Source organism: Dermacentor variabilis, chromosome 2 (genome assembly GCF_050947875.1).
Source record: "Dermacentor variabilis isolate Ectoservices chromosome 2, ASM5094787v1, whole genome shotgun sequence".
NCBI lineage: Eukaryota > Metazoa > Arthropoda > Arachnida > Ixodida > Ixodidae > Dermacentor > Dermacentor variabilis.
This window is the reverse complement of record NC_134569.1, coordinates 28,341,184-28,354,941: the sequence shown is the minus strand read 5'-3', so window position 1 is coordinate 28,354,941 and position 13,758 is coordinate 28,341,184. Positions and strand designations below refer to the sequence as shown.

At 44.1% G+C, this 13,758-nt stretch overlaps 1 protein-coding gene across 4 annotated transcripts in view; it reads left to right on the top strand.

Annotated features, from left to right (window-relative positions):
- Positions 1 to 13,758, top strand: part of LOC142571559 (WD repeat-containing protein 44) — a 49,272-nt gene that overhangs the window by 8,450 nt on the left and 27,064 nt on the right. For 3 of the 4 annotated variants that reach the window (XM_075680013.1, XM_075680012.1, XM_075680015.1), the window contains exon 4: positions 13,100 to 13,126. The exons of the other annotated variant lie outside the window; for it this stretch is intronic. In XM_075680013.1, coding sequence (XP_075536128.1) covers positions 13,100 to 13,126 — 27 coding nt within the window. The remainder of the gene's footprint in view (positions 1 to 13,099; positions 13,127 to 13,758) is intronic. 4 annotated transcript variants of the gene reach the window in all.

The following is a 13,758-nucleotide window of genomic DNA, read 5'->3' as shown; positions in this document are numbered from 1 at the left end:
AGAGCAGTGAGCTTTCAATATTTTATATAAATACAAAGCAGTATGTTCACCCAGATTTTGAACTGCCGTATAGACTCATGTAAGGGCGGCACTTTTTTTTTCACAATTTTGACGAGGTGTGGCCCTATCACAGGACTGAACTTTTTGGTCAAAATGCTGCCGGCACAGCCGGCGACTCCTGCACACCCTGGTTCCCCAAATGTACCATTTTATCAGAAGGCAACAACATGCAGCACTCGCGACCTAGTAGGGCTAAGCGAAGTGCGCAGCGCATGGCATCAGGGAACCAAGGGCAATTGCTTGTCTGATGGAAATTCTTTTCTACAAAATTTTGGGCTGCTAAGCTGGGGGTGCGCCTCTTACATAGGTGTGGCCCTTATACGAGTCTATATGGTAAATACCACATGCATGTGTTCTTTGTACCAACACACACATCTGTTATTTTGGTTTCAAGGTAAAATCTACGCTATATTGAAATAATTCACAAAAACCACAGTTTTATCTTCACTAACAGCATAAGTGCCACCTGTAGATTATCTTTGGTACTGAATACATAACTAAAACACATTTAGTAAAAAGGCAGTTAAAAAAATGAAGTTACTGATTAAATCTTATAAGGTTAATGTTACACACTTAAACCTCGATATAAGGAAGTGGGTAAAATCGGCAATTTGCTTTGTTATATTGAAATTTCGTTCTATCGAAATTCGACTTTTTATGGAATTAAGTACAGTCACCGATCAATTGTTCTTACACGGAAAGTGGCTGCAGGATTTTACAAAGTATCAGGCAATTGAAAAAAGCAAGTTTGAATGACAAAACAATTCATTTTGGTGAGTTTGGGAGTTGGCAACGAATGGTAGAGTTTTATGCCACGTCAACAATATCTTCAGATAGGCAGTATGAATTAAGCGAAGCCACCCATGCTTTCGCATGCACTCTTCCCCCACCCCCCACGGCTGATAGCGTCACCCGCACTGGGACGACTCTATCATGAAAAGCATCGGCAGCGGGGAGCGAATGCTTCATCTGCCTCTCGCTTCAACAAGTCATTGAAACTTGAAATTATGCAACCTTCAATACTAAACCCACAGGAAGGCAGCTTACTTGATGCCACACCATCTTGACATACCCACTCTTTGCACGCACGGCAGGTTACCTCTAAAGCAGGGTGCGCAGCTGCCTATGCGCTCAGCTACACTTACAGCCATGTGCGGCCATGGCCAAAACGCATGTCAGCTTACCGCCCCCTCGCCCCACCCTTCGCACGAGCTTGATCGCGTTACTGCGAGTGAGCTTCCCTCTTCCTCTTTGCTTGCATGAGGAGACAGCACTTGTGCATCAAGGCACCATCTTTCTTTCTCACCCTCCACACTTTCACTCGCACCTAAAGCACAAAGTGCACGAGGATGATAGGATCTTATCACACTTGTATACGGAACATGATGCGGCTTCACTTCGGCGGTGGCCTTTGCAAGCAGCTGCTTGTAATTCAATCGTTTGACCATCTGCGTGTGGGGAAGTTTCCATTTATTGTCTCAGCATTCCTTTGCTGTGGAAGCAAAATTTTGTTATTTTGAAATCGCCTACATACTTCGTTATATTGAGGTTCTAATTACATGGTGTTCTATGGACAAGAGGTTATGAAAAGTTAAATACTTTGTTATATCGAGAATTTCATTATACTGAAGTTTGTCATATCAAGGTTTCGCTATATCTTACCATTAAGTTTTATAGCTACGCATAAGATAGTTTTGAGTACATTACAATGAATGTTACAATGTTACATTACAATGTTAAATATGGTATTACCATCTTGGCATATTTCAGCGTACGTAATGACCAAACTGCATAAAGCCTGCACAGTTTCATACTCATAATTATTCGTAGATGGAAGCAAACAGCCTGTGACTTCATATTTTGCTATTCTAATGACATTGTCTGTACTTCAAATTTTTTCATTAGTGATGTAACGGATGCATAATTTTGATGAACTGGTGTTTTGCTCTGCCAGTATTAGTCGCACTTCAACCGCACGGCCATAGTTGATGTCACTGCCCATTCATTGGTTTCCTACTGCATTTCAGCATCCCCTTCGCGACCATGTAAATTGACCTTGACAGCTCCCTCAAAGTAACAAAAGTCAATCTCAAAGGCCATGCTTTTGTGTACTTCAAATGTTGGAAGTGATTGGCACAAGCCGGAAATACATTATGCTCGCCATGCGAAGGTTTGTTTTCACATTTGTGTGTTGTGTGTTAGCAGTCAGCCCAACAGTTTCTGCTGCCATTCTCTAGTTTGTGCTGCTTTTATAGCATAATCAAAAGAATTGTGGACACAATGCGGTATACGAAGAATGCAGAAGCTGTTGCTCACTTGCAGAAAAAGGTTTCTGCTGGAGCACTCGCACAGCTGTGGGCATGCACCATCTCAGCACAGTACATGCATAGTTTCGGGATGTTTCAGAGCAGACAGCACAGTGCTGGCCCCAAACTTTCTAATGTCACAGAAGCCATGCACAGTAGCCATTTTTGTTGGTGGGAAAGGCTTTGAGCAAGCAACTTCAAAATGAAATTTTGGATTAGATTGTGCACTGAAGCCTAGTTTGTGCATTTAACCATATTGGCCACTCTACTCTCAGTTACAATGATAAACTGACAATATTTGGACAACCGTGCCATGAGTATCCACCCATAGCAATTTTGCTGAAAGTCAATGCTGGATAGACAGTGAAAATCAGTACAAAATTGCACACTTTGCAACTTGGTACTGATTTGCTGTTACTGCACTGTAACCAGAGACTGTACTGTGTAAAATTTAATAGAAATGATGCTTACAGCAGTATAGCTAGTGCAGGAAGTGAACACATGTTTATTGAGAGTGTGACTTAGAGACACGAGCTCAAGCGCTGTAGATACTGCGCATCGCTGACGCGCATCCGCAGTGATACAATCACTACGCATGTCCAATACATCCTCCCTCAGGGAACAAACAAAATAGACACTTAGGTAAATATAGATATTTGTCAAAGCTTATGGCACTTAGTCAAAGTGTTCATCATAATGAAGCTTCTGTGGAGGCCAGACCATCGACGTTTTCTCAGCTGGCGTCAGTGGGGTGCCAGGCGAAGAATCGCAGCCACTTGCTATTAGCATTGATCCTATGTGTGTTTCTAGAGATCACGCTTCAGAGGCCTGCGCTGTTGGTTCAGCTGGTGCTGTAGGCGCCAGTGCATGGGAGCTTTCACCGGATGGACTCTCCTCGCTGTTATCATCGCTTTCACCACTGTACTGCTGCCCCATCCTGAGCAGATGTTGGCGATTTCACCACAGTACACGGTGGTCTTGAGTTTGTATCAAGTAGGAACATAGAGCAATTTCAACGACAACCTTTGCTCATTTTGGGACCACCCTGCAGCATCCTGAAGCCTCACATTCGTGCCTCTGCGCAATATTTCCAAAGACTTTCCAGCCTTGGCTTGGTGGTGCTTCCTTGCAGTGGTCCAAGACACCCTGCCAAAGTCACGAAGGGTAGAACGAAGTTGCCTTGTTTGCAGAAGCTCCCCCGGAGAATGCCCATCTTCAAGTGGAGCTGAGCAATAGGCTAACAAACCCAGCCAGAAGTCCTACCCCGCCTCTCGAGTCTTTTTCAAGCTTCGCTTTACAATTTGCACACCTTTTTCAGCCTAACCATTTGACTGTAGATAATGGGGACTGGAGGTTACGTGATTGAAGTCGTATGCTTTGGCAAACCTGGCAAATTCATGGCTCAAAAACTGGGGTTATCCGTGCAGACTTCTACAGGTGCACCTTACCTGGCGAACATGGCACTGAGGGCTGCAATCATAGTTGCTGCAATTGTGTCTTCGACCTTCTCGACCTCGGCGAAATTGAAAAAAGGCATCATAAGCAGCTACTTACCATATTTACACGATTGTAAGTCGACTTGAATGTAAGTCGACACCCCCCCATATCGCGTGTGACAGGAAAAAAGGAAATAAAGAAAAGAAGAGCATACCCGCGGGCACATTCCATAACGAAAATTTATTAGTAGCTGGCATAGTCACTGGACTAGTCCTTCTCAATAGTGCTGCCATCGTCATTGCTGCTATGGTCCCGAAACACGTCGCCGTCCAGCGAAATTCCGCATTTGCATACATACGTAAGTCCACGCCGAAAGCACCCAGCCACACTGAGCTGTCAAGGAGGCTCTTTTGACATGTCCAGTTGGCGTAAGTTCTCAGTCTTCTGCTGCCAGCCACTCATACAAACGGCAGAGCAGGTCCTTAAAAAGCGAAGATCCAGGCTTTTCTCATGACAATGTTGCACGTCACTGGCAGGGACCGATCACGCATTTCGGCGACGTACGCCGCAAGCTTGGCCTTCAGCTCCAGAAAGCGTCCCAACTTTGGCCCGCGGAAACCTCTTTGCTAGCCGTCACAGGGGAAAATTTTCCTTCGCTGCCGTCACCACTCTCGCACCACCCATTAAGAAACATCAAACTTACGGCCCGCTGCGCAGTTATTTGTTTCTTCAGCGTAAAGGATGGCAGCCCTCTTCAACGCTGCTGTGAACAAGCGCCGAATGTTTAGTGGACTCGGGGCACTCATGACGACTGAAGAACCACGGAAGTAGCACGTGGCCGGCAGTCAAATCGAACGCATGAAACTAAAGAGCTACAGCGAAAGAGAAACACGCGTACCGCGAGCGGTGTCTGCTCTTCCATGAGCTATCGATACTCCCCGCAAACGCCGCTGTTCTGAGGGTGCCGTTGCAAATGGAACAGCAGCACTTCCATATGCTTCCGTGAACTATCGACACCCCCACGAGTGCTGTGTGCGCTGTAAAACACTAAAATATGTTTAAAAAGCCTTCTGAAAAGCGAACAAACATGCAGGATAGCGGAAAGTCGTCGAGCAAACATAAAATTGGAACTACATTGTAGCTTTCCTGATATCCCATTGGTCTCGCCTTTTTTTTTTTTTTTTCGGTGCCATCTTTTGGTTTCGATTGTAAGTCAACCCCCCACTTCAGATTTTCAAATTATAAAAAAGAGGTTGACTTACAATCGTGTAAATATGGTATGAATTTCCGGCATCTAAGAAAAGATATCCATTCCGACCCTGTACCGAGCACACTTTAAAACTCGCCGCATTAGAAGTGGTTCATGTGGCTGTCCGTATGCATACTTTCTGCATGTTTCGCAGCTTTCTACTAGTGCAGCGATGTGATTCAGACCGGGCCAAAAACAAGGATACAGCAAGGACAACAAGGACAGGATACCAGTAAGCTATCGCAGGAGACGAAAGATCTGATCAAGAAACGTCAATGTATGAAAGCCTCTAACCCTACAGCTAGAATAGAACTGGCAGAACTTTCGAAGTTAATCAACAAGCGTAAGATAGCTGACATAAGGAAGTATAATATGGATAGAAGTGAACATGCTCTCTGGAATGGAGGATGCCTAAAAGCAGCGAAGAAGAAACTAGAAATTGGCAAGAATCAGATGTATGCGTTAAAAGACAAAGCCGGCAATATCATTACTAATATGGATGAGATAGTTCAAGTGGCTGAGGAGTTCTACAGAGATTTATACAGTACCAGTGGCACCCACGGCGATAATGGAAAAGAGAATAGTCTAGAGGAATTCGACATCCCGCAGGTAACGCCGGAAGAAGTAAAGAAAGCCTTGGGAGCTATGCAAAGGGGGAAGGCAGCTGGGGAGGATCGGGTAGCAGCAAATTTGTTGAAGGACGATGGGCAGATTGGTCTAGAGAAACTGGCCACCCTGTATACACAATGCCTCATGACCTCGAGCGTACCGGAATCTTGGGTGAACGCTAACATAATCCTAATCCATAAGAAAGGGGACGCCAAAGACTTGAAAAATTATAGACCGATCAGCTTATTGTCAGTTGCCTACAAAGTATTTACTAAGGTAATCGCAAATAGAATCAGGAACACCTTAGACTTCTGTCAACCAAAGGACCAGGCAGGATTCCGTAAAGGCTACTCAACAGTAGACCACATTCACACTATCAATCAGGTGATAGCGAAATGTGCGGAATATAACCAACCCTTATATATAGCTTTCATTGATTACGAGAAAGCGTTTGATTCTGTCGAAACCTCAGCAGTCATGGAGGCATTACAAAATCAGGGTGTAGACGAGCCGTATGTAAAAATACTGAAAGATATCTATAGCGGCTCCACAGCCACCATAGTCCTCCATAAAGAAAGCAACAAAATCCCAATAAAGAAAGGCGTCAGGCAGGGAGATACAGTCTCTCCAATGCTATTCACAGCGTGCTTACAGGAGGTATTCAGAGACCTGGATTGGGAAGAATTGGGGATAAGAGTTAATGGAGAATACCTTAGTAACCTGCGATTCGCTGATGATATTGCCTCGCTTAGTAACTCAGGGGACCAACTGCAATGCATGCTCACTGACCTGGAGAGGCAAAGCAGAAGGGTGGCTCTAAAAATTAATCTGCAGAAAACTAAATTAATGTTTAACAGTCACGGAAGAGAACAGCAGTTTACGATAGGGAGCGAGGTACTGGAAGTGGTAAGGGAATACGTATACTTAGGGCAGGTAGTGACGGCGGATCCGGATCATGAGACGGAAATAATCAGAAGAATAAGAATGGGCTGGGGTGTGTTTGGCAGGCATTCTCAGATCATGAACAGCAGGTTGCCATTATCCCTCAAGAGAAAAGTTTATAACAGCTGTGTCTTACCAGTACTCACCTACGGGGCAGAAACCTGGAGGCTTACGAAAAGGGTTCTACTTAAATTGAGGACAATGCAACGAGCTATGGAAAGAAGAATGATGGGTGTAACGTTAAGGGATAAGAAAAGAGTAGATTGGGGTGAGGGAACAAACACGAGTTAATGACATCTTAGTTTAAATCAAGAAAAAGAAATGGGCATGGGCAGGACATGTAATGAGGAAGGAAGATAACCGATGGTCATTAAGGGTTACGGACTGGATTCCAAGGGAAGGGAAGCGTAGCAGGGGGCAGCAGAAAGTTAGGTGGGCGGATGAGATTAAGAAGTTTGCAGGGACGACATGGCCACAATTAGTACATGACCGGGGTTGTTGGAGAAGTATTGGAGAGGCCTTTGCCCTGCAGTGGGCATAACTAGGATTATTATTATTATTATTATTATTATTATTATTATTATTATTATTATTATTATTATTATTATTATGAAAAACAAGTGTTCAAGCCCTCTCCTTACACTTTTGCGACCCGAGGTGGCCAGCATGCTTCATCATGCTTCGTCATATATTCTTTTGTATTACAACTTTTGAACCTTTCAGCACTATTTTATTAACGACTGACAGTTCTTTCGAAAGTGGCTTGAGTTTCCCTTTCACTGGCTGCCCACTTGCTAAGCTCGTCACCATAGTCCATAGGTACTCATCACAAGAAGTTTCCTGCTGTAATAACCGCGGCGTTTCGAAAGTGACCATATAGCCGAAGGAATGCACTGCATGAATCTCGATGTCGTTTGTAGTGCCAACATGGTCTTCACCCTGGTCTGCTGTCGACCATGAGAACATGTCAGCAAGAACCAGTTGCTTTCTGGGAATGTACTGCGAAACAAAGTCGTATTTTAGCAGTCGCAAGAAGAATATTTGCATTCGTGGTGGCATATTGGCGACTTCTTTTTGGGCTATTGCTACAAGTGCTTATGATCTGTTTCGATAAGCACTTTTATTCCGTACACAAACTTCTGAAACCTTTCACAGCCAAAGCAAATTCCAAGTGCCTCCTTTTTGATTTGTGCATAGCTTTGCTCGGCTTGGGGTTACGACGCGAGATGCATATGCTACAGGTCCCCATTCATCATTGCAGCCTTGCAATAATGCTGCACTGACACTTTCCTTTGATGCATGCCACGTTATCTTAGTTTCTCGTTGCGGATGAAAGGTTTCAAGTAGGGAGGCAGTGGTGAAAACTTGCATCAAGATTTTCCACTCCTGCGTGTGGTTTGCTGTCCACTGAAACTTGGCACGAGAATTAATTTGCTCTCGTAAAAGCATCATTCGCTCAGACAACTGCCGCACGAATTTGCCTAAATAGTTCATCACCCCCAGCATCCACTAAATGTTGGTCTTGGACATTGGTGTCAGCATTCTTGCCAAGCTTTTGATTAGCATTGGGTCAGGCAATATGTCCGTTAGGCATATGACATCACCAATGAATTTGATTTCTTTCACTGTGAACTTGCATTTCTGCGTGTTGAAAGTCAAACCTGCTTTCTCAGCAGCATTCAGCACTGCTATTAACCGCTCATGTACTTGCTTACTGTAACCCTAAAGCAATATGCCATCAATGTATATAATATAGCACACCTGGTAGGCCATGAAATGCTTGGCTCATGGTTTATTTAAATACCTTTGGTGTGGATGAAATGCTGAAGGGCAGATGCAGGAAATTGTATCTCCCAAAAGATGAAGAAAAGAAAAAGCGTAGATCTTGAAAGTGCGCTCATCAAGCTGTATCTGTTGATAGCAGGAGTTCGCGTCAAGACAGCTGAAGCACACAGCGTTGGTTAATTGAGCTTCCAAATCCTTGCGCCTAGGAAGCAGGAAATGCTGCCACTTTATGTACTTGTTAACAGCTCTGGGGCCTATATGCACACCCTTAGCATACCATCTTTTTTCTTTGTGAGAACTAAAGGGCTGACCTTGTCGGTAGGCTCTATCACTTTAACAATTAAGCCAGAATGTACCCTTCCAGGGTGTCACCAACCGGGAAAACCGGGAATTATCAGGGATTTTCAGTAGTCTGGAAATACTAAGGGAAAACTCAGGGAAATTGTGCTTCTGTCAGGGAAAATTAGCTGTAATTTTATTTAAATGGAACGAAAGCCGCGGTAATGCTGGCTCGAGTAACAGAGAGGAATCGCAAAGAATCGTCTTTTACGCCGTGTCGTCGGCTGGAGGAGCTGCCAGTGCACAGTCAACGACCACACACCCCATCGAGACATTATATAAGGACTTCTGAAATTTCGGGCGCAAGAACACTTTGCCGTCGCATTTTCCGGACATTTTGCCATGTCCGCAGGTCCGAAACGGCGTTAATCAAAGCCACCACCGCTGCCGTTTTGATGACCTCACCGCCTCGAACCAGCGATCTCGCACGCAGATCCACTGGCTGCCGTAGCCATCACCGCGGCGACGCTAAGCCTAGCTGCTTAGACGTTCGCTATTAAGCTTCTTGCCGTTGAATTCCGTGTTTTTCATTAAAATAATTTGGCGCTGTCAGGAATGGCACCGACTACGCCTTTGTGGTCCTCGCCATTAGTGCATTGCATAATGCCGGTTCCCGAAAGTCAGCTTCGCCTCAATACAGCAATGTTACGCTGTGAAGCATACGCTAAAGTATTGCGGTGAAGCATAACAAACGTGGGAAGGGTCAATTGTCACGAGGAACAGTTATGTATTCCTTAATTATACACGCGTGCACCCGCCATCTCCTGTCACAGTACGAGCACCGATATGCCTACTAAGTGTACTAGCAGGCCTCAGAGCTTTTTCGTATGTCCCTGTGGCAGTTTGAGCCCTTAAGGGCAGTAAAAGACACGCATTCATTTTTTTTTCGAACTGCCAGATTTTTCGGACGTTTTCGCGGCCCCTAGGGAGCCCGAAAAATCGGACGTTGACTTTACAACTGACCAAGAGGATGGTTCTAAAGGTCTGTAGAGCGAATGTGCGGCGGAAGAAGGACGAGAACAAAAAGGGCCTACACATTGAGGTATGAAAGGGAAAGGAAGCATGCTGCCGCAGCTTTGAAGGAGTTTGAGCTCAAAAAACAAAGTGTTGGCTGATGCGGAGTTGCAGGTGTTCCTCATCCAAACCAAAATAAACTCTTTAAAGCAGTGAAACACAACAGTACGGCATTGTGCGCAGGCTGAGAGTATGTCGGGACAGTTGAGGTCGTGCCGCTGAGAAAATCTCACTTGAAACAAAGCTCGAGCCTAATACCAATGAGCTTGTTATCAGTTAGTAGAAATAGCTCATATTCGAAAATATTTGCTTCTGTATGCATCTCCTTTTTATTTGTATTTGAGAATGCACGACTCAATTTGCAGTGGGTTTTGCCTTCTTTTTTTCAGATGTTTTATTCGCTGTGCATTTTCCTAATGCCTCCCTTCTGTTTTCTTTTGGAATAATATAAACGCTACTCCTTGCTATTCAAACTGGACTAAGTAACCTTTTCTTTTTAATTTTTTAATGTGCTTGCTGCGATGTGACAGCATATGGCGTCATGGTGTCAGCCAGTCTTGACATAAAACAAAGTTCTCTGTCACTCAGGGAATTTTGCGAAGGCACTCAGGGAAAGTGTGGCAAACTCAGGAAAATTGGAAATGTCTACTTGGTAGACACTCTGCCTTCATTCAAATTCCTTCTGTAGAGGCTCTTCCAGCACCAACAGAATTCGTCGAGCTGGTAGCATGATGGGCACCCCCCCAAATTTCAGGACCATGCTGTAGGCTTGTTGCAAGCTACCTAAACCCTCGAAACATGCCTGAAATGCTTGAGAAGTTTCTTTTTTGTGGTCTTGTCTACAACGCCTACTCTATGCTAGACTAGCCCCAAAACTTCACTAGCTTCTAGACCGAGTATGGCCTGCTGTTCATTTTTAACAACAAAAATTGCGACTGTAGCAGAAGCACTTCCTGTGCAGACATGCCAAAGTGCAATACTGCACTGCCATTATACGCCCGCAGCACCGAATTTGTTGGCTTCAACTTTTCTGCTCCCTGCAGTTGGTGGTAAATTGACATAGGAAAAAAGCTTGCCTGTGATCCTGCGTCTACTTTAAAGCTTACCTCACGATTGCGAACTTGAGCTTCAACCATCCAATTCCTTTCGTGTCTTGCTGTCATGACCTTGAGAGCATCTAGGTCTTTGTCTTGCTGTTTTCTGACTTCGCTTACTACAGTTAATGTGCAACTGTCTGCAAATTAGTCTAGCTGTTGGCACAAGCAACACCTCTTTCCATAGGGTGGGCTTTGCTTCGGTTTTAAATTGTTCTTTTCCTTGTTTTTGCTTTTTTGAGGGTGGTACTGAGCACCTGGAAATGGCATAGACACTGTCGTACCCTCTAAGCCATACTTCATTTTGCTGTGCTACCAGCTCCGCTGCATAGCACATCTTCTCTGCTTTTTGAAACATCACTTGGCTGTCACGAAGCATTTTCTCGCGTAGTCTAGGATTGTGTGTGCCAAATATGATCTGGTCCCTCATCATCGATGCTTGCAACACAGCAAAGCAAATTTTTCAAATGATTCTCCCTCTGCCTGCTTTCTTAAATGGAATGCATATCTCTCCTGCATTTCATTGCTCACTTTGGCGCAGTAGGCACCAAACTTTCTCACCACATTACTGTAGTCACTCTTGTCTTCATTTGGCTCAAACTGGAAGTTGTTGAAGATGTCCAGCATATCATCACCCTCAATTCTCAGCGGGAATGCTTCCTTTGATGCTTCCATTTTCAGCTGGTCCTTTGCCGCCGTCGCCTGTAGGAATAGAGAGTTTTAAAATAGGGGCCCCAAACATTTTGGGGCCTCAAAGAAATAGCGTTGAAGCTACTGCGCATGTGCAAGACGCAAACTGTGTTTGGCTTTGATGTCAAGCACGCTAATTTCACAGATTTAGCAGGAGCCCCAGAAGCTGCCCCAAAAGCTGCCCCAAAAGCTTTGTACAAACATGGCAGCACCCACCGAAGCGACAGCTCTAACCTAGCTCCAAACTGGGCTCAATTCATAGTAATGCATGAAGTTCGTAAGCTAAGAGGGGTGACTGTGGTTATCGCTTTCTCTCAACTAACGTGTGTAATGAGGATTGATTCATTAGGCGCTGCTGATTCTGAATTCGAATGTCAATTTCATGGCTCGTAGGCCTAACATGGCTAAACTTGGCTGGTGAGCAAACGTAAAATTGGTCATTGATAACTAAGTGCAACAAATTGCTTGCTGCTAATAGAATAGCCTTTAAATTGTAATTAAACACAAAAGTCAAAATTGCTGTTACCATAAAATGGTATATTTCATTTAATTATTTACAATAGCTTTTCTTTGATGCCATAGTGCCTCTGCAAGTGCAAAACGCTATCCACAAACGCAAAGCCCTATTCTAAAGCTCTTCATTCTTGTGTGCCCCAACGCTAATACCCACAAAAATCTTTGAGGCCCCAAAAGTTCTAAAACTCTCTAATAACTCAAATTTCTGCTTAAAAAGCTTCCAGTTTTCTGTGACGTTACCCGTCAGCCGCAATGATTCTGGTGTCTTCCGCAGGTCCATAACACACTATTTGTGGGTGCGATTGCCCTCAGGCCTCGAAGGGCAACTTTTGACACCATGTAAGGTGCAACAGAGATGACACTTACAACAGCGTAGCCAGCGCAGAAAATGAACACGTCTATTGAAAGCATGACTTATAAAAGACGCAAACTAGTGCACTTTACATACTGTACATCACTTATGCGTGTCCGCACTGATGCAATCACTACATGTGTCTGATGCATACTGCAACCTGGTACTGTGCTATTGCTGCTTGATAACTTAGTTAAGAGTAAGCAGTGCTAATACATCCAAAAAGGAGGTCCTCCCCCTACATTTTCTCCCAAGATGTGCTACTACATCTGTGCTGACAAAAGATTTAATGCGCAGTGAGCCACCCCTCCAACCTTTCTTTGTCTTTTGGTAATGGCTTCCCTTTGATACTACCCTGAAGATGTCCCTAGCTAACACAGTAATTTTTCTGTGTTTTCGCAGCACATTACCACTTGGTCACGTTCCAGTTTACAGAGCTGTTTGCATTCACAATTTATTTTACTGTACTTTGATGGACACCCGGGCACCAAGGCCTGAAGAACCATGTTACAAACATCACTTTGTTGCGTTGAAAGTACTGTTGTGAGCTTAATGAACAGAAACATTAGAAAATTTGTCAGTTAGCCTCATTCCTTGCCAACAATGACATGCTGTAGCCAAAACTGAATGCAAGGCAACAGCAAGAGAAAACATTGTTTCCGTGTCTTATAAATTTTGGGAAGCTGATTTCACTTATTTTTTTCAGTGATCGTGTGCTCGCAGAAGACTACAGGTAAATATAGCAAATTGCTTTTAACTTTGTCAACCTTCCACTTCAGTTTTTCCTACAGTTGAAATTGACATGTTCTGTCTCTTCATAAGGTTTCTTTAATTCTTCCTTTTTTTTTCTATTCCTTGAAATGCTTTTGATTCAGCTTGTGGTTGACTACTACCGTGCATGATTGATGCAAAAAGCCCTAGCTGGTCTCGCAGTTGTGTTCACTAACTGCAATGGTTGCTTAGTGGCTATGGTGTTGGGTTGCTAAGCACGAGGTCACGGGATTGAATCTCGGCCACAGCAGCCGCATTTCGATAGGGGTGAAATGCCAAAATACCTGTGTGCTTAGATTTAGGTGCATGTTAAAGAACCCCAGGTGGTCCAAATTTCCGGAGTCCCCCACTATGGCTTGCCTCATAATCAGATTGTGGTTTTGGTACTTAAAACTCTATAATTTATTATTATTTTTTAACAGTTGTGATCACTTCAAAGATTACGAACCTATGTTCAGCAGATTTTGAGGCGTTGCAGTTATGGGAGCTTGTTCACATAGAACTGATCAGATTTTAGTTGCCCAGATGGGAAAAAAGACAGAGATATCAAGATACCTGAAAGGTGCTGTAATAAAGTGTATATAGTGCTTGCGG